Source organism: Microcebus murinus, chromosome X (assembly GCF_040939455.1).
Source record: "Microcebus murinus isolate Inina chromosome X, M.murinus_Inina_mat1.0, whole genome shotgun sequence".
In the NCBI taxonomy this organism is placed as follows: Eukaryota; Metazoa; Chordata; class Mammalia; order Primates; family Cheirogaleidae; genus Microcebus; species Microcebus murinus.
This window is the reverse complement of record NC_134136.1, coordinates 76,220,168-76,240,804: the sequence shown is the minus strand read 5'-3', so window position 1 is coordinate 76,240,804 and position 20,637 is coordinate 76,220,168. Positions and strand designations below refer to the sequence as shown.

Sequence of the window (20,637 nt, the reverse complement as noted above, 5' to 3'; positions counted from 1 at the left end):
TGGGGTATACAAGTACAGTGGCCCTGCAGGCTCTCCATTGCCTTCTCATAAATGAGAATTTTCAACTTCCTTCTGCCATACTAAACTCTACCACAAGTACCTATGAAATTGCATTAAAGCTCAGACAATGGTTTTATGCAATGAATTGATTTTCAAGAGTCTAAATGCCCAGAATGGAATGTGCTTGGCTAGAAATAAAAAAAAAAAAAATGGGAACTACTCAACCTTTTATCACCCCGGTGCGGAGTAGTGACAATTAAAGAGAATGGAAAGACAAAATATAGAAGCACCATAAATTAAGGGTGCTTAGCAAGACCTTAAAATGCTGTGAAATCGACCTTCCTTTAAAAATAACCACTTTTTGTAGGAATATATTCAAAACCTGAGCCATCGGAAAAGACCTTTTAACAGTGTGATTGAGGTCTCCTCGTGCTCATGTCAAACATAGTTGTATATTATTTACCTCATCTGTCATAAACTGAACTGAGACTGACATTTTTGTCCACCTCTCATTGAAAACCAATAATGTTGTTTAGCTAGAATGTTCCTAGAAACGGTATTTTGCCAGTATTTATACACACATGCAAACTAACAGTAATTCTATAGCACTTTCCTATAATGTGGCCTTATGATTTAGCCGCTTTCTCTGGAGTTCAATTTTGTATGTCATATCAGTCCTCTTGTGCTGTTTTGGTCCCTATTTTGTGTGTGTTTTCAGGAAAGCATGCTTCTGCTCACATGAGCCAGTCAGTCCTCCCACCCAGAGAAAATGTGGGGCTAACTCATTCAGGCGATCAGAATACCAATGACTTTGGGAATTTCTGAAGGGTAATAGAGATTCCACTTTCTCTTCAAAGGTATGCAATGAGGCTGAAGAACTTTGCAAGCCCATTGGCTTCGGATGGGGACAAAAAGCTAGCAGTATTATGGTGAGTCCCATGGAGGCTACAAGGAAACTGCTGAAATGTCACAAGAGGATTTGAAAACTCCAGATCAACTTAAGCTACTTACCCCAGATCATTACTCTTGTTTTCCATTAAACTATTAAAGGATAACTAATGGATTTCTTCAGTTGCTCACTAAACATTTACTCTCCTAATTTACACCCTTATCAAAATGGGATTTTAATACTTACCCCTTCCCTTTAAAATTTTTTCTTTATTTACTTGTTTCTCAATCTAACCGTAGGGGAGTAACTGAAAACTATGTATTAGCATTCTTCTTACAGTTTATAGGTTTCATTAAGCACTAGCATTAACGTAAGCCTCTCCTTATCACCACAGCTACCGATGTTTATCGCTTCTCTACCTGAGGATGTTTAAACTGAAGAAGGACCATGCTATGAAGTACTCCAGATCACTGATGGAATATTTTAAGGTAATTCCTATTTTGTATCATTCCCAGGTATAGGGTGATAAAATCACTAATCATGGCATGGTATTAAATGTCAAATGACAAAGACAAGGTTGTTGCTGCCAAAGGCTTAACCTCTGTTGTCCCAGCCAGCCATGGCCCTTCTACCCCAATTTTGGGGCTCAGCAAAGAACGTACATCTGATTTGATTGCAAGGAGAGAAGGTACAAGAGTACAACCCCCTAACTATTTTCCAGACTGACCAAATGGCCCTTGGCAGCCTCTTAGTTGCAGTTAGAAGGATGTTATCTTCTGCCCCACCCTGCAACGTGGATACAGCTTGTTGCTCTGGTATAGTTCAAGTCTCTTGTTAAATGAGAAGTCAGTCTAGGAATCTCTCAGAGGTGAGAGAAGTCACTGTGGCCACCCTGGCTCTGAGTGGACATTCACACTCTTGGAAGGCCTTTGGCCATGGGGAGTCTTGGAGTTTGGTGGCTGCAATTTAAGACAACTGGTTGCCATGGTTACCAAAATAGACAAACAGATAAAGCCATGATCTAGAGAGCTGGCATTTTTAACTTGCAAGCAAGAAAAAAAAAAAAAAAAGGGAACCACAAAATGCAATGCCAAAATTTGGGAATGAGCTCAGACAAAAATTGTAAGCAGAAGTCTGGTGCTAGGCCTGGCCACTGTCTCCTCCAACACCACTGACCCATGATTTAGAGTTGGGAGGCTCAATGCTCATTCTGTTGAATAGGTTTCCAAATGAAAAGAATATATATATATATATATATATATATATATATATATATATATCCAAGTGCATGAGACCTTTTGGTTAAATTGCACCAAAATAGTTATTTGAAATGAATCAAATCATGACCTTATATCAAACCATCAAACATCCAGTGAGTGTGGTACACAGCTATATGAGGACACTGTGACTTGGTTGGGAAAAAACAAGTTATCCAGCTATTATTTTGTGGGCCCATAATTCCATAAACCTAGTGCTCATGTTAGTGAAAGGGAGAAACATACATCATCTCACCATCCTTTCGTATGTCTATCCTGTCAACCTATGGTCTAGAAAGGTGGTTCTTGAACTTAAGCAAGAATCTGAATTCCCTGGAGGGTTTGTGAAACCACAGAGTACTGGGCCCCACCACCAAGTGTCTGATTCTGTAGGTCTGGGGCCAGGCGCAACAATTTGCATTTCTATCAAGTTCCCAGGTGACACTGATGCTGCTGGTCATGTTATCACACTCTGAGAACCACTGCTCTAGTTATCTGTCCTCTCTGGCCTGTCCTGTGTAGCTTTTAGGGCATTGCAAAATTCCAAGCAAATGCTAAATAATTCATTCATGTAGAAGTATCTTGAGGGTTTTTGAGGATAAAAACAGGAGTGTGCAGAATATATCTTAGGTGTGGGTTTCTGCAGCTCTAGGGAAGCTTCACATTCTTACTGGATTCCTGAAAATTCTGACTCTTTCTCTAACACCCCTTTTGCAAACAGGGCTGGTCTGGAAGACCAGAGGCAGAGGAAGAACATCATCTAGGCTGTGACTGCCAAGAGTAGGTCTGAGGCAGTCTCAACGCCACAGGTGTCATGACTATCTGTGATGCTTGAGCTTCAACCTGGCAAGGCCATTACAATGAGCCTGATCCCTGTCCTGTTTTGATAATGCTGAATGTCAGATTTTCCTCTGATCCAGGAGCGTGTGGCTATGAAAATACAAAGAGGCCCATTCTTTAAAACAGCCCAGTTCCATCAGAGAAACAAAAGAATGTTTAGCATTCCATTGCAATGCAACTCTAAACCTTGTTAAACACGGAAAATCTTCAGCCATGAGGATTTGCATGTAAAGACAGCAAATCAAGACGATTCTGCAAAACAAACAAACAGAAAAATGCTATTTGGTTCTGGCACATTCTTGGGATATTAGAAATTACAGTCCACCTTGCATCCCAGGGAAAAAGTTTGCAAGTGGAGCTAAAGGTGAAAAGCTTACTTGTACTCTGAAGAGCTTGTTTTGCAGAATAAATTTCAGATGAGGATAATTAAACCACTTCTTGGAGAACTGAGTCTGATTTCACTGGGTCTTTTAGTATATAAGATCTTTCATCAAGTGACTTTCATGGTCCTGATTGGAGCCCACTAATTATCCTAACCAGCTATTTTCATCGAGTATGCATCGTGGTGTGCTGACGTGTACATACATCCCAGCTCTGCATCCCGAAATGCCGCAATCAATATTAATGTACTCTAAATCACACTTCCGTCTGTTTCTGAATTAATAAAACACAAAATAGATGTCCTTATTTCCCTTTCTCTTTCTCTCTTTTAGCAAAATGCTTCAAAAGTCGCTCAGATACCATCTCCATGGGTAGGCAATGGAAAGTAAGTATTTTATGAAAATTGCTTTTTCACAAAAATGAGTAATTTAATAGACCCCAAATATTTTACATTGACAACTCAAGAGCAAAGGTCAATTCTGAACCTACAGTGATTTCTTTGCACACAAAAATCTAGCCAGGTTTCAGCTAATGACAACACAGAAAAATTTAAAATGATGTGGTTCCAATTCTTTAGCTATCTGATCTTTAAGCCAAATTATAGCCATAAAAATATCTGCTAATGAGATGGCAAGCACCATGCCATTTCAGAGAGGCAGAGGAAAGTTAACTCTATTGCAGTAATTTGTCAATGATTCACTCAGTAATGAAAGACCAATGAAATATTCATTGATATATGGTAAGTGCTGTTTAATAAAATGAAAGACATAATAGTGTGAAAAATGTGAAGGCACTTGGTCAGCAAATTATCTAAGCCTTCATGATTTTTTTTTATTAATACAGAAACACCCTGACATAAAATATAAAAACATCTACTATAATGCTGATCTTAGGGTCAGTGAACTCACTCATGCCTGTGGCCTTATTTAGAGTTCTATTTGCTTGGGGGAGGTCAGTCTTAAGAGCAGAGGAGTAGAGTCCAAAAACCATTGGCTTGGTTCTGAGGATGCCGTTGGCACACGATAAGCTAAGTGGGCCCCTTCCTCTATCTGAGCTTGTTTCTCTCTTGCTAAAATGAAGGGTCTGGACCCAATGCCTACTGAAGAGACATTTCATATAGAAAATGAGTTTGAATCCCAGTTCTGCTGTAGTTAGGAAGTGGTTATGTGCCTTTGCTAACTTGTCTGAAAATCAGTTTCTTCTCTGATTCCCAAACCTCCCTCACCACCCTAAGCTCACCTCCACCCTAGTAGTAGAAAGAGAAGCAAGAAGACTGTGGACATAGACTGTTGCCAAGAGCCTGTTTTACAACTCCAAGCTGCTTTTTCAATTTTTCATCATTAAAATTCATGCATCTCTGATCAAAACATTTTCTTCAAGAATAAAACAGTCTCCACTACCACTTTATAAATATCTAGAAAGTGTACTCCAAAAGCACTGGGAGAATGAACTCTACTTTGAGATCATAAAAACATTCAGAGCTAAGGAAAGATCCATTAAAAACTGCGCATTAACTCAATTACTGTAGTGAAAGGAAGCACCGTTTAAAATTGTTGAATTAGGTCTTACTCTTATATTGATTAACAGAAGGGAAAGAACGGTTCTCTCTGGAAGTTCAGAAAATAAAAATAACCAAGGAAAGGCCCAGAGAAAGCTATTTTCTCTGATCACAGAGTAAAGCAAGGGCAAGGTCAGGTAAGCAGCTATTAAAGGATCACTGGAAGAAAAAAATGTGTATTTATTTTTTTTTTAATTACAAAACGAAAAGAACTCAAACATATCCTAAGCTTGTGAGGCTACATGAAAAGCCTCCTGAAATAATTTTTTAAGCAGCTTCTGTCTGAAGAAAGCATACTCCCTTTAGTAGGCCATAGAGCTTTTGAATGAGACAACTCAAAACAGTCTCCCAGAGGTTGAATCCTCTTCATTCAGCAAACACTTTGGGCACATCTGTAGCACTAGGGGCTGGGGACACAGAGCTGAATTCAATGTGGCACCTGAACTCCAGAAGCACACAGTCCTGAATAGGGAGGTGGCAGATTTGAAAAAAGTGCTGTGTAAGCCCTGAAGAAAGAGCTTGGGCCTCCCTGTGTGGCCAGTAAGGGCTTCTTGTCTGCAAGCAAGACTATGGCCTGATTTCCTAGTCAATGAGCATGGTGTACCCTGCAAAGGGCCTCTCACAGCACATTCCAGGAGCTGCACTCTCTGACTTCAAACACTTCTAGGCCAGCTAGCAATTAGGAAGTCAGTTGCCCAGAGGTGGTAATGACATGGCCAGCTCTCCATGGATGAGGGCTGCATAGGAAAGTACCTGGAGAGACAAGCAAGGGATTGAGAACAGACCTTCAGGATACAGCCTCTGTGGAGGCTGAGGAAAGGAAGTGCAAAGAAGAAGCAGTTGGAAGAAGGAGGAGAAAAATCTGCTTGGTTTAGAACAAGGGTCAGCAAATTCAATAAAAGGCCAGATACTACATATTTTTGGCCTTGCAAGCCAATAGGTAAAACTGAGGCTGTTACATAGAAGAATATAAGAAAGAAAACAAATTTCCACAGTAATATAGAAGAATATAAGACAGAAAGCAAAGTTCCACAAAATTTCTACTGACAAAATAAAAAAAAATATTAGTAATTAAGTATAATTTTTGAAATGTAAGTCTACTAAGAAGAATATTTCTGTTTTTTTAGAATAACATTTTGCTTATTCAAAGTTCGTGTTGTCTCTCTCATCAGATTGATTGAAAATATTCATGTTTTCAAACCATTTGTAGCTCGCGGACAATACAGAAAAAGGAGGGCCAATTTGCCAACCTCTAACATACAGTTATGGAAGCCACATTGTAGAGAGTATAAAAGGGCTGGGCAACAATCTCAAATGTCACAGAGAGGTAATAAAAAGAAAGAGGGCTAGGAAGACTATTGAATGTTGAAAGAGGAGGCCTTTTGAGGTCTTCAGAAGAGCCATTTCAGTACACAGGTGGATGTGGGTGTCACATTGAAAGAGCTAGAAGAAGGTATATCTCCACTTGTTTGAGACATTGGCCAGTTCAAGAATGCAAGGAGTCTGGTGGTCATTGAGGGAACCATCCAGACCAAGCAAAAGATTCTCTCCAAGCTTCCAGAGTGTTGTGCCTGTGTGAACATCCATGAGATGCCTACAAGCCCCAGGAGGGGAGTAGAAACAAAGCAATGTGGACACGAAGGAGAGGGTAAAGATAGACACTCATGTTAGCTAAAATCTTTAGTCAGGTGGATGGTAGGGCTTTGAAGCAACATAGTGGAATAGAAAGAGAATGGGCTTTGGAGGAATACATACCTATTGTTAAATCCTGGCTCTTTGGCTTTTTCAACTGTGTGGCCCTAAGCAAGGAGCTGAACTTCTGTGATGCCATTTTGTCATCTGTGAAACAGTGGTAGCAGACATTTCCCCATAGAATTGTTGTGAAGCCCTGAGCACTATGCTTGGCACACAGTAACTGCTCAATAAATGGTGACTGCTGCCATTGCTGCCACTGGTATTATTTTCATTGTTGCCTTTTTAAGTTGGAAAGCATAAGCCATCCTGCCCCACAGATCTTGGTCTGTACTTAAGTTTTGACCGTTATGCTACATTGTCAGAAAATATGGGATTTCAGTATTCTGTTAGATCATTTGCTCTTTTTCGATAAGGGACCATGCATCCTTTCATTCACCAAATATTCATCAAATGCCCTTTATGTATGAGACACTGTGCCTGATCCTTTACAAACATATACCCTGTCCTTATTCTGTACACATTGTTCTCCTTCTTCCCTCCAGAACACTTTATATGCAGTGGATAGTAAATAAGGAATAACAGCAATCCAATCATTTATTCAATTTGTATTCATTGAGGACATATTCTGTGCCAAACACTACTTTAGATGCTGAGGTATAGCACAGGGAAAAATAGACAAAAACTGTTGCCCTCACAGAGGCCACATTCTATTGGAGGACAAAGACAATGACAAATATGTGTCATGCTAGATGAAAGTAAATGTCATGGAGAAAATGGAAACAAGGAAGGCAGACAGAAAGGACTGCTGTGGAGAGGGGAGGGAGAAGTTGTACAGTCTTGAATCTTGAGTGGGGACATTAGAAAAGGATGGCAGAGCAAGCCATGCCCATATCTGGGGGAAGCACCTTCTAAGCAGAGAGATGGCAGTGGCCTCTGGAGTAGGAGGGAGTATGATGAATTTGAGAAAAAGCAAGGGAGTGAGTGTGGCTGAGAGGTGAGAGAGGGTATTGGGTTGGCGAAAGTGGTGGGAAGCATGTGCTTGTATGTGTGCATGCTCACTGGCATATGCCATGGAAGTGTGGAGAAAAGGACGATATCTGCATGTAGACACATACAAAGAGCAGGAAGGGGAACCCTAAGCAGTGATGAGAGCCAAGTCAGAGTTGGAGAGGACACCAAGGTCAGTGAGCTCTGCATCAGCCTTCTTTTAGCCACAGTCACAATTTCTTAGGCAGGCTTTATAGTATATTTTTTCATTTCATGAGTACAACGTGAGGTGTGCACATGTTCATCAGAACACATCAGATCTTAGAGCCCAGTGTGAGAATAGTAATGACCCCAAACAAACGCTTACTCTAGCTCTTCTAGCTTCTGCTACTGAGTATTTAAGAGAAACAAAACAGGGAATGGAAATGGAAGAGAACTCCTAAATAACACCTTAGTGTGATCAGTTCAAAGGAAAGGGGCTTTTCAAGATGTACAAGGTAAAGAGAGATGATTTTCTTTCCTTTGTGACTCGGTTCATGGCTGGAAATCATTGAATCCAAGTTTTTCTCTCAGTTGAAGGACGTTAGGCCCAGCAAGGGGAGAAAACATGCTCTTGGGATTCCAGTACCTTTCCCCCAGTATCCCTTAGTCCCTCTTTCAACATTTGTGGCACTTGACAGCTTTGTCATCTTCTCTAGAGTTTACAAGTGAGACCATATTCCATTCTTGCCATAAATTGACATTTAAGAGTTAATGACCACCACTGGGGGAAAAGACTAGAAAATAACATTTGCAAACTACCACAAAAGAGAAACCCAGTATTCACTGCTTTTTTGTCATTAGCTAACTCTTCTGTGTCTAAGCCCCTTAGTGTGGACATCTCCTCATCCCACTCCTACCTTGAGAATAATCATTGTACCAAGAAGTAAGAAAATATTTCAGAAATTATAGATATGGCAGGAATACGCTCACAGCCTCTTACAGCAGACAAGCACAGAGCAAGTGCAAGGTTCTACTTCCCCCCTCAGACCAGAACATACCAGAAGTTAGCTCTGTTGGCAGAAATGGTCCAAATCTCTCCCGTGGGTATAGGCACAGCTTGTGTTTTTCGAGGAGAGCATTTTAGTTGTAATTGCTCCCAGATCTAGTCTACAGTACTTTGGCATTTTGGCACCCTGTGATTTCTGCTCCCCCAAATCATATGTGTGTGTTGCCAGTCAGGGTACATGTCTGTTCTGTGAGCCACCCTGGAAAATTAGAGTTGCCAGTAACAGCAGCTGGTAAGGAGATGGGGTTGAGGATGACATAAGGTTTCTTGCTAATGATCTGGGGTGTGTTCAGAGAAATGAGGAGGAGGTTCCTTCAAACGTGCAGACCCATGGAGTGCCAAACACAGCCTTCCCCCATTTCTTTTACTCTCTCAAAATGTTCTGTCCTAATAAAGTGGTGCATTTGCCTGGACAGTTGTTCTAAGTATGGCTGGAGGAAGATAGGGAGGCCCAGGGGCACACAGACCTTGTTCCTGTGCACAGGAAGCAAGTTGTGCTTTGAGGATGTCCGTGCATCAGTCTGTATCAGGCCAACCTAAGCCTGGGCCCTAGAGGAAAAATGACCTCCATGTTGTGTGTAGCCAGCAGGTGATCCCTTGTTGCTGATGTTAAGCAATTCAACGAAAATCTGTGTCCAAACATTGGTACTTCCCAAAGTGGGTTCTCTGAAAACTTCTCTTGATAAACCAGCATGCAAGTGAAGAGTCACCAATTAACAGCCTATCTCTGTAGCATGTCTAAAAGAATCCTAAAGAGATATTCAGAATCCTACTTTTTCCAGTTTCCCCAATACTACTCCTTCAGGGGCTATTAATAGTTGCACTTTGCTCATTGTGTCAACTGTATTTGGGACAAACTGTCATTGTGGTTTCCACAAAATACTTTTGACAATAGACCAATATTACACATGAAATGTTTTCTAACTGCCAATAGTTATTCTGGCAGCAGTGGAGAAATCGTCATAGCTCTGAGCTGTTTCTTTCTCTGAATCATCACAACACTTGTTATTTATACATATATATTCAAAGTAAGAGCTAAATTTGTGGGTAGAATTAATGCCAGAGAAATATTCACCCCCAATATCTCTGGTATTTTAAGACAAAAGCAGCAGTGTACATGGGCCCTCAGTGGTTCTCAAAGGTGGTGAGATGTTTAATGTTAGAAAAGGAGAATAGGGGGCTCATTCTACAGCCTGCCACTCTAACCTGAGTGGCTTGGTCAGATGAGGCAGGTGTGGGGTGGTAATATGCTCTCTCTACACTGGAATCTCTGGAAGAAGCTGTTGTATTGATGGAAGCTATAGGATGTCCTCAGAGAACAGTTGGTGGGACGTGGGAACAAGCTGCACTCCACTGAGGCTTCGTGTGTGTCCACCATGCTAAACTTCACTCGAACCCCACTGTCACTCTTCCCTACTAGCCTAACAAGGCCTATCTCTTTCCATTCCCAAGGAACACTCCATCCCCAGTGTCTCTCAACAATGTCTCTCCCATCAACACAATGGGAAACTGCAATAATGGCCCAGTCACCATCCCCCAGCGCATTCACCACATGGCCGCTAGCCATGTCAACATCACTAGCAACGTGTTACGGGGCTACGAACACTGGGACATGGCCGACAAACTGACACGAGAGAACAAAGGTATGCTCGTTTGCTCCACCCATTGCTCCCAGACCACAATGGAGTTAGCTGTGCTCTGCAGGACTTGAGTTTTAACTAGTGGCCCTCTGTCTTTATGTCTCCTGATTTCCAGGGCTTAGATGAAGGAAGGGGAGGGTTCACTTAGGGCTGACATAGTGACCTATTACTACTGAGAGTGAAAACGGTCTGGGATTTTGTTCTCCTTTAAAGCTTAAAATAGTCTGAACTGTGATGTGTTGGCAAATAACTATTTTGAAATTTTACTCAGGGACAAGGACCAACACAGAGAAACAGAAACAAAAGAAAAAGAATGATTTGAAAAGTAATTAAGATACTGTTGTCTTCTGTTTATTTATTTATTTTTGAGAGGTGAAGTTGAACTAAGGCCTTCTACCTTCATTATAACCATCAGCCTCAGGTGAATGCATGATAATGCTGCTTGTATTGGGAAGCAAGGGCCAAAGCTCAGCTAGTATTTTTCACACACTGATAGCTGAGATGAAGGATTGGGCCCTGTTCATGGTAACATGTGAGGTTTGCTACAAAACAAATGCAGAGAGGACCCTGCTTCACCATAAAGTGGACTAGTGATCTTTGGTGACTCATGCTACCATCTATGACCCTAGCTGTCATTTAGACTCACAACAAAACCTCAATATCCTAATGAAGGTGGGAAGTAAAAACAAGCTGTGCTTTTGCCTTGGCCATTCATTTGACTTAGCTGATTTTGGCCCAGTAGTCACAGACTGCCCTACTACACTCAAGGTCAAGACAGCTGTGGTCCTTTCAGAATCATAGTACAAAGAGGTGACCAGCAGTTTAGATTAGTAGAAATTTCTGCCCAGTAATGGGTAGACATTAGCATCCTTCACCATCCAAGTTGCATCGGGTGGGCTTGAGTGCTGCTAGGTCACAAGCAGTCACAGTAGGCCCTCTAGTTCAACATCCATGGATTCAACCAACCACGGACCGAAAATATTCAGGAAAAGAAACAATAAAATATAACAATACAACAATAAAAATAATATAAATTTTAAAAATATACTGTAACACCTATTTACAGAGCATTTACATTGTATTAGGTAATATAAGTAATCTAGAGACGATTTAAAGTATATAGGAGGATGTGTGTACGTTATATGCAGATACCACACCATTTTATAACAGGGATTTCAGCATCCTCTGTTTTGGGTATCCACAGGCATCCTAGGGATGACTATATATGGCTTTCCAGTAATCAGGTTGGGGCTGCTGGCCACCTATGTGCAGACAGATGGAAATCCCCATGGGTTTAACCAAGAAGGACTTATTAAGCCTCCTGGCCCAATTCTTCTCCGAAGCCCCAGAGTACTCACAGCCCAGAACTCCTGGGAATATGTCAGGAATTGTTGAGTTTCACACACTTATGATTTTTTTTTTTTTTTGAGACAGGATCTCATTCTGTCACCTGGGCTAGAGTACAGTGGTATCATCATAGCTCACTGCAACCTCAAACTCCTGGGCTCAAGTGATCCTCCTGCCTCAGTCTCTTGAATAGGTGGGAATACAGCCATGCATCACCACACCTAGCAATTTGTCAATTTTGTATAGCGATGGGGGTCTTGCTATGTTGCTCAGGCTGGTCTTGAACTTCTGGCCTCAAGCAATCCTTGGCTTGGCCTCCCAAAGTACTGGGATTATGAACATGAGCCACAATGCCCAAACTCCTAAACAATACACTACACTGCCCATGCACATGGAAAGATTAATAATAGATCCTTAGAAACCGTAGTTGGGATCCTGAACCACTTACCTGAACAATGGGCAATTTCTAACTTGTCTACTTCTCTAGACTTCTGGAAATCCAGAGACAACTGGAGCACACAACCAGCCCCATCCAAGAGTTGTAGAATTGCAAACGAAGACATATCTTAACATTTGCCTTGCTTGTCTGCCTCCACCATCTCTGTCTTATTTTGTATTGGTAACTACAGGACATGTCAATATTTATGGATTTCCCTTATCATTGCATCTATTTTCAAAAATCTGTTAAAGTAATTCCTTCTAAATTAACTACAGAACTTTTCAGGAGTAATGTGGTGGCTGTGCTGATGTTAGGGTGAAATGGTGCTAATCTTGTCATTAGCACAGCCTGTCAAGGAGTTGCTAAATTCCTTATGTAATATTGAATCACAATAACTCTGTCACTCCACCTGCAGAGAGAAAATGTGTCCTGCTAATGCTATCACTGGGCTTTTCAGTGAACTGGGGAGAGGACCTATTGTGGAATCTTCTGCTCACAGCCTTGAGTTTCACATGCTTGCCATTTTTTATCTGCTTAGCTTTAGGGATTCTTCTCATATCTGACTTATTTGTATAGAAATGGGGGAAATGAAGAGTTTCCCATTTGATTGGAGCTCTGCATCTCACTGGAGAAAAGCATGCACTTGCACCTTTTTCTACCCAACTGTCCAGTGGAGATGGGTGAGGTTGGATGTCCCAGTGGAAAGTCTACACCTCCACCTCGTGCCAGCCCACTAAGCAGCTACACACAGCTTATTGCAGAAGGTTCTGGTGCTGAAATGGACCAATGGGGTTGATGAAGCTCTCTGACCTTTGGTCTAGAAACCCTGTTCCCTACCTGCCCAGCTGCTTACACTGTTCACTTGGAGCAGTTAAAATGGTGACCTGGGCATCTAATTAAGAATGCTGTAGAGAGCTTTGTACAGAATACCTGGGGAACATCCTGGCTCACATGAGGCTCACATTCATTCAAGAATGACTAGGTCCTTTAACATTTTTCTTAATATTGTCTTCCAGAAGAAAATATTTTAGATGCCAAAAGTAATTTACTCCTATATCAGCAGAAATTATTTTTATTCCAAAGTACAGGTTAAAAAGTATCACATAATCAAATTAAATCAATACCTAGAGAAGGAGCCCATATGTTATATATAATGTGAAGAATAAATTCATTGTTTGGTGAAATATCATCTGCTAAACAATCAAGCACATGTAACCCTTTCATGGAAATTGCTTTCCCAGAAGGCAGGAGAGCATCCCAACCACTTTAGGGCTGTCTCTGGATCCACCCCCTACCCTGCCCCCAATTCAGATTGCTCACCCCTGGCAGGCATGGTTTTCTCATAGCTGAGGCTGACTCCTCCTACAGAAGCTAACAAAGGAGACACCAGAGAGCTCTCTCATAGCCAAGTGCCAGATAAATGAATTAAAATGTCAAAAGGGGATGCCTAGCTAATTTTTAGACATCATATGTTTTTTTCCCACATACTACCTCCACCCGGCAAGGCAGATATTCTAAAACTCCAGTCACATTGGTTAACAGTGTAGCCTCAGGCCTGCCCCCTTCTCCAAGTCAGCAAAGGGGTAGTCAGCTGGGCACTCCCACCATTCATGCCCTGGGGTAGGGGGCAAGGGATGTTGCTGTATTACAGATACTTGCAGGTCATTTTCCATCCCTAAAGTAAATCTTAAATAAGACTTACCAAATCAGATTCTTCCTAGACGTTTATTTGTCTCTGGAGGCTGATGGCTATAACTGCTGTCTAGATTCACTGGCTTTGTCTACACCGTGCCAGGAAAAATCAGCAAACTCAATTCATTTAGACAAAAGGAAAAGATAATGTTTTCAATTCAGTGACACAAAGAATGACAACTTGACAACAGATAGACCATGGCTCCCCACCATTTTGTGTGTAAAGATCCCTTTCTAAATATAAATTTGTAATACATAAAAACATAAATTTATTATATAGTATAAAATATACTTAAACATGTTTATATGTGATTTATGTGTATATTTTTAAATATACAAATATATTACATAAAATTTTTATATAAATATATAGACAAATATATACTTACATATAATATACAGTGATATATATGTGTATATATTTTATATATATAAAAACAAACTTCTATAGGATTATAATGTACTTTTAGAATCTGGTGAGAAAATGTATAGTGTTTTTTTTTTGAGAAAACTTGCCATGAATTAAGTAACAGATTTAAATAAACTTGTACTTTATTAATCACCTTAACACAAACACTGTGGGTGCTACAGAGGTATTGGAGCTCACTAAGATTAAAATAACAGTACTTGATGTATATTTATGGAGTTTTGGTCCCCTAGTCAGGACTCTATAAATGTTTGTTGAATGAACACATGAATAAATGAATAACCTTTCCAACATGCACGTGCTTGTGGTATTGCATGAAGGCTGCTTCTCGATGTGGTACATATTTGCATGGTAACATGCGACAGTCTGACCAAGGATTGCTCTGCTTTTCAGAATTCTTTGGCGATCTGGACACGCTGATGGGGCCTCTGACCCAGCACAGCAGCATGACCAATCTTGTCCGCTACGTTCGCCAGGGACTGTGTTGGCTGCGTATCGACGCCCATTTGTTATAGTGGGTGCTCTCCCATTTCCAGTGTCACCACCCATCCCTGTACCTCTGCCAGCGCACCGACAGTCACTGGTGGAACTTCACGCATTGGGGAAAGTTCTCTTTGGTTATGTTTCTTTTATGCTTCTTTTGATCTCTGTGAAAAACAGAAGTCATTGTAAGTGGACAGTACAACTTGAGAGCAGTGTATGTTTTATTGCTTAGTCATTTTGAGCATTTGATATACATTTCTCAGATCCCACCATCTTTTTGTGCTTTATAGAATGACAGTTCCTACAAAATTATTTTACATCCACACTACCCAACACAAAGAATGGGAATCACTTGTGAAGATGACAGGTTCCTGAGAACATAGGCACAAGGGACCTGCCGAGATTTGCACCACTAACCATCCTCCTATTATGTCTACAAGAGAATGTTTCAGAATCCATTGTTAATCTTTTGTGGTTCCCACAGAGTCAATCTTCAGGTGAGGACTTTCATTGCCAAAACCCACTGGTTAGATGTTGTAGCAACATCATAAAATCAAGAGTTTCAAGAACATAAATGAGCATAGCAATGCCACGCTTAAAATGATGCTATGCCACACAAACAGAGGACTTTCTTTTTAGCATCCCTTTTATGATTCCCTGTTTTTTTTAAAAAAAATTAATGATGAGAAGGAGGGGCAACATTTATTTTGACAACTTAAGAAGCATCAGCTGTCATAAATAAATGAACTCCATGATTTGAAACATAAATCCTCACCTGGGCTTCTCTTTGTGCAAAGCTCTCCTTCTGAGGAGCAGTTTGGTAGATGTACACCTTAGTAGCCAAAATGCTACACTCCAGTTTTAGAGTTGGGAGATAAGAGAGGTCTGGAAAATGTCCAAGAAGGAATTCACACTTCCGCCTCCTTTGCAGTTGGTAGGTGGTTCCATCATTGGAAGGATTTTTTTAACTGTGTTTTGCTCAAATCTATGGAAACAAAAGTCAAGTTATCACTACCTAGAAGTAATAATATACAGTTTTCTTCTTAGTGAGTTTAAAACCTGAACTTCCCCAATTATTATCCACATTTTCTGTATTACAAGATTTCTTTCGTTTTTCTACTTTCTTTTGTCTTTTATCTATCTTTCCTTTCATTTTCCTTTTTTTATTTTTTTCATTTTTGGCTCATTAGCTTTTGACTGAAATATGAGCACTGAGTTTTATTAAAGTCTATATTAACATGAATCATTTCCATGAAAATCCCAAAGAAAACTCCAAGCTCCCTAAGTAGTAGCTAGCTTTAAAAAAAAAAAAAAAAAAAAAGCAATGAGTCCTGGAGTAGTCTTTATCCTGAGGTGCTTCGAAAGAGCCCTGAAGATTGAACAGTTCATCTAATTTGGAAACATTTCTTCATTGGTTGTGACTACTCCCCTTTTTATGATCCTTTACATTCATTTTATGTCCCTAAATATCACAATGTAAATATCATCTTTGATGTTCCAGCTCATCAGAAGAGTTTCCCACTTGTAGTAAACACTATCCATGTATTAGTTACTTGTAATTACCTGCCAGTATATAATACTGGTATAATCCACATAGCCTTTAATCTGCTGAGTTATTGAATTCTGTTCACTGAGTTATGACCAGATATAGATATGCACATGAAAGATGCAAACTTGTATGATTTTAAAGCAAGTCATACAGGTTTGTGATAGGAACAGCAGGTGATCATTCTACACTCTCATTGGCAAGGTTAGATATATCCCCAGTTGCAAAAGAGCCAGACTTGAGCTATACTCTGGTCATCTTTGAGTTTAAGGCCCTTTGTTGTATAATAAGGTTGTGGAAGTTGTACTCCAATGGCTGAAGCCATGTTGTTAATATGACTGATGGGAGCATCTCAGCAGCTGAACCCAGCACTTTTTATGCTCCCACTGTGGTTGAGCTTTACATTTGCAGTCTCAACAACACTTATGCATGCATGCACATGCACACACACACACACAAATGAAACCTGAATCTTTTCTGAGCTTCTTAAAGGAGGAAAGTGATAATATGAAAGACTCTGAACACCCAAGGTGGGTATCACATATAAAATTAAGCTGATGATTTTGCAGTGACTCGGGTTCTCTGTTTTCCATGGCTTACCAGGTAGAGTACCTGGCTATTACTATATAATGAAGCCCACTGGCTTTACTTGTAAGTTCAACCTAGACTATGATCCTAGACCATCATGGATTTAGGAGTAATTTCTTCTTGAAATTCAATCTCTGGAAACTAGACATTAGAATGCTAGAGACAGTTTCCCAGAGAAACAAGCATATTGCCTCATGGATGAAAGACTTGCAGCTCTAGTTTCAGCAACTTGTTATATCTACTTATTATACAACAGGGAGGCAAGAGGATTCTCTGTCATCTCTAGTGGCTTAAATGTAAGCATGTGCCGAGTCAGCAGCATAGTTATCAAATATGACAGTTACATTCTGGATCACCACATGATTATTTAGAAGACACATTTTTAAAGCAGTTTAGAAACCAATTAAACATAGAGGATGAATTACCTTCCTATCCCTGGAGATGAGACATCTTTCGGTTTCATGATTAAGAATTGTTGCTGTTTTCTAGGCACTGTATTTATTCATCACATTGTAAATGGTGATGTGTGTGGCAGGTGTGCAGCTATTTGGGGTATTGAGGGATTGAGATATTTTTTCAAGTGAATCTCTTCAGTATATCAATTTATGGGAAGGACATACCAATTTATGGGAAGACATGTGGATGGCAGTGAGAGATTGTGCCTCTAGACCTTGATGGAGACTTGGTGTGAGACATGGCTATTAATAAGTAAGCACAATGGAGGTGGGGAAAAGGGCAGAGTAACAGGCAGCTCCGTCTGAGCAAGTATACTGAACCATCTCAGCCTTGCAACTTGACCCAGGTAGGGCCACCACTATGCCTTCCTTTGTCATCCAAGCTCCAACCACAGAGAGTTTGAGAAGTTTGTGTTATGATGTTAGCTTGGCTTTGTATTTTTAATTAAGTTTGGATTTTTTAGTGGTTTTGTCATATTACTGTCTGAGTTTGGTAGGTAGGATTAATTTGAAAAGAGTTTGCTAGTGTGGTTCTCCAGGTAGAATTTAGCGGTAAGCATGTTGTTAGCCAGCCTGTAGAGTGTTAATTACTTAATAATCTCATTGGGAAAATACTAGTAGTTTTATATTTGGATGACATAATTGGAAAAGCAGATTAGCTGCTGCTACTTTTAAAAGACTTGAGGTTGGGATGCCTATTTTACTTCCATGTAAGGAAATAAAAAGATCCAAATCTTCAGGCAATAGCCAAGTTGCAAAATTAGAAACCACTGGCTAAAATATGTTTTGTTGAGTTTCCAAATGCATGGAGTTTCATTTGGACATACATTGCTAAGTGCATTGGATTTGGTCTGCATTGGAAAGATACTTGTTCTATTGTATCTTTCCTGAAGCTATCTGATTTGGATTTTGTTTTATTCAAATTTGCATCCTGGAGGTTGAAGTTGAAAAGCATTTTTGAAGGTGGAATCGATTGAGTTGTTAGGGTGAAGCCCTCATGTACTTGTCAACAGACATGATAAAATTCACCTGTTTGAGTTGGCAGGTGGGAAAACCAAACTGGATCACTGGGTAGGACTACTCAGTAAAGGAATGAACTTCTTGCTTAGAGAAGCATCACTATCCCCATTGAGAAAAAATTTGTGGCAAGATGACATAGCTACACAATATCAAAAAAAGGAGTTGATTCAAGTGCCCCCAAATTCAATTCTGTGGGGAAAAAATATTGGGCCAGTTGTCAGTGCTCTGTTACTCAACTGGCACACAAAATTCTTCATTGTCATTGTTATTGTTGTTGTTTTTCATTTCTACTCGCACAGCCTTATTCTCATAAATAAACTCTGATTCATTTTCTCTTTGATGTTAGCAAACTCCAGCAACATAAATGGCATCTGTATATTGATAATCAGCATTTACCCTGGCAGAAGACTGATCAGATAGGCTGGTCTCAGACATTAATTCTACCATCTGATATTTTTGGCGAAAGAAAAAGTATTAATTCCCTTTCCATTCTCCTCCTCACAAATCTAGAAGCCCTCTTTACCAAGAGCATCACGTTTTACGCTGTAATCTATTGACTAAAAGAAAATTGCATTGTGGGGAGGGCAGGGGGTGTGTGGGTGGGGTGGAGGGTGGGGAAGCCCCTCGAGGCCAGATTGCAGTTCTTGCCCCTTTTTACTTCTAACATGAGATGTTAAAGAATTATTCATAGTGCTCACATTGGGTTAGTGGACACTGAACTGCTTTTCAGATCCATGATCAATCATCATTCTTCTAAGAGATTGGAGCTTTGCTGTTTCATTAACTGTGCAGTGTAGACTAATGGTGTTTAATAAAAATCATTCAAAATGTCAAACTTTTTTGCCAGTGACCTCAATTTTTTGGTTGGCTCTTTGATTTTTATCAGACTTTGAGGAGGGAAGGGGGAAGCAAAGGAAACCTGCTTCCAGGTACCTGGCAGGTTGCTGCAGTGACAAACTCAACCCCGCCTACCTGCGAACAGTCGCTGGTGAAGCAGCAGCATGCAGACCAGCTGTGGGAAGCCTCCTGAAGAACGTCCCAGTGGGTGATTTCAGCTGGGGACAGCTTGTTCCTACTGGGGTGATTGTTCTCCAGTCTCTGCAGCAGGAAGCCAGCTGACATGTTCAGAGAGAATTTCAGGTGCTTTACCATTTTGATTTTGTCCTGCATCACTCATGTGGCTACAAAGTAGAAGTGTCTCTGAGAGTAGAGCCCAGTGTGGTGGCAATGGGTAGCCAAACACACCCTAGGTGTGCATGCTCTCCAGTGGTTCCTCAGCACTTATTAAACTGGAGGGAAAGGAGCTCCTGGAGAGGAAGCAAATTGGAGAAACCCCAAAGAAGCCAAGTTAATGCTGTGTTGCCCAGACCAAGAGCTAGTTTCACCTTTGCTCACCCTGGCATGCAACCAGTGGTGTGCTGGTAAAATATTTAACAACCAGCTCACTGAGAATAGAAAGCACCTGATTTATAGCATTTGCCAATTTCTATGGTGTAAATATTCCCATCATGGCTGATTTCAAGCTACCAACTGTGACATCACTGAACACAGGAATGGGAAGAGATGTACACAATTGGTTCTTGTCAGCCTGGGCATGCCAGCCCCAACACACTATAGGATGCAGCCAAAGGGGGTTCAAATTTCACAAGTCTCTTTATGTGGACACATGCACCCACCCCCCAGATACACTTTATTGACTAAAACTGTTAAACCAGTTTAAAATATGAATCAATCTTCTGTGAATGTCAATAGTTTACGATGAGGCCCTAGAGGTATGGGCTGCCCTGGTGGTCTGGGTTTTAAGCAGGAGATAGCTGAAATGAATGAAGCCCTATTGAGCTGAACAGACAGACAGATCAGTGGTAATGGTTTCATCATCTCCACATCTCATAGGTAAAATGGAAGTGAAATAGGCACTTAGAAAACCCTCATGATTGGTTTGTAAAAAGAATAGGTGAGTGTTATTTTTAAATTATTATCATTATTTTAATCTCCAAATTATATTTCTAACTTTTAAGTGTAACTTGGACAAAGTATTTACCAGGCCTCTATGGAGAATAGCACAATCCAAAATGTGCTGTGTTTTCTTGTTATATGGAAACTCAGTAATTCTCTCATCTCTTACATTGTGGTTCATAAGGTTTTTCTTTAGTTATTAGGGAATCTAAGTTTTTTTGTTAATATTTGGTTTTAGTTAAAAGTATCTACTTACTGACCTAGCTCTGAATTCAAACCACAATGTTTCCAGTTTCAATTACATGACTAATATTCAGAAATTATCATCGAAACCAACATAATTCTCTTTTCCACCCAATATGAAGAGAACTAAGGCCACTAAAAAGAAGG

At 40.3% G+C, this 20,637-nt stretch overlaps 1 protein-coding gene across 1 annotated transcript in view; it reads left to right on the top strand.

Moving 5' to 3' along the window:
• AFF2 (ALF transcription elongation factor 2) overlaps positions 1–18,874 on the top strand; it is a 658,737-nt gene extending 639,863 nt beyond the window's left edge. Inside the window, exons 17-21 of the mRNA XM_020285044.2 lie at positions 858–929; positions 1,284–1,377; positions 3,699–3,751; positions 10,107–10,297; positions 14,593–18,874. Of these exons, the coding sequence (XP_020140633.1) occupies positions 858–929; positions 1,284–1,377; positions 3,699–3,751; positions 10,107–10,297; positions 14,593–14,714 (532 nt within the window). The 3' untranslated portion in view covers positions 14,715–18,874. The remainder of the gene's footprint in view (positions 1–857; positions 930–1,283; positions 1,378–3,698; positions 3,752–10,106; positions 10,298–14,592) is intronic.
• Positions 18,875–20,637: the final 1,763 nt, after the last annotated feature.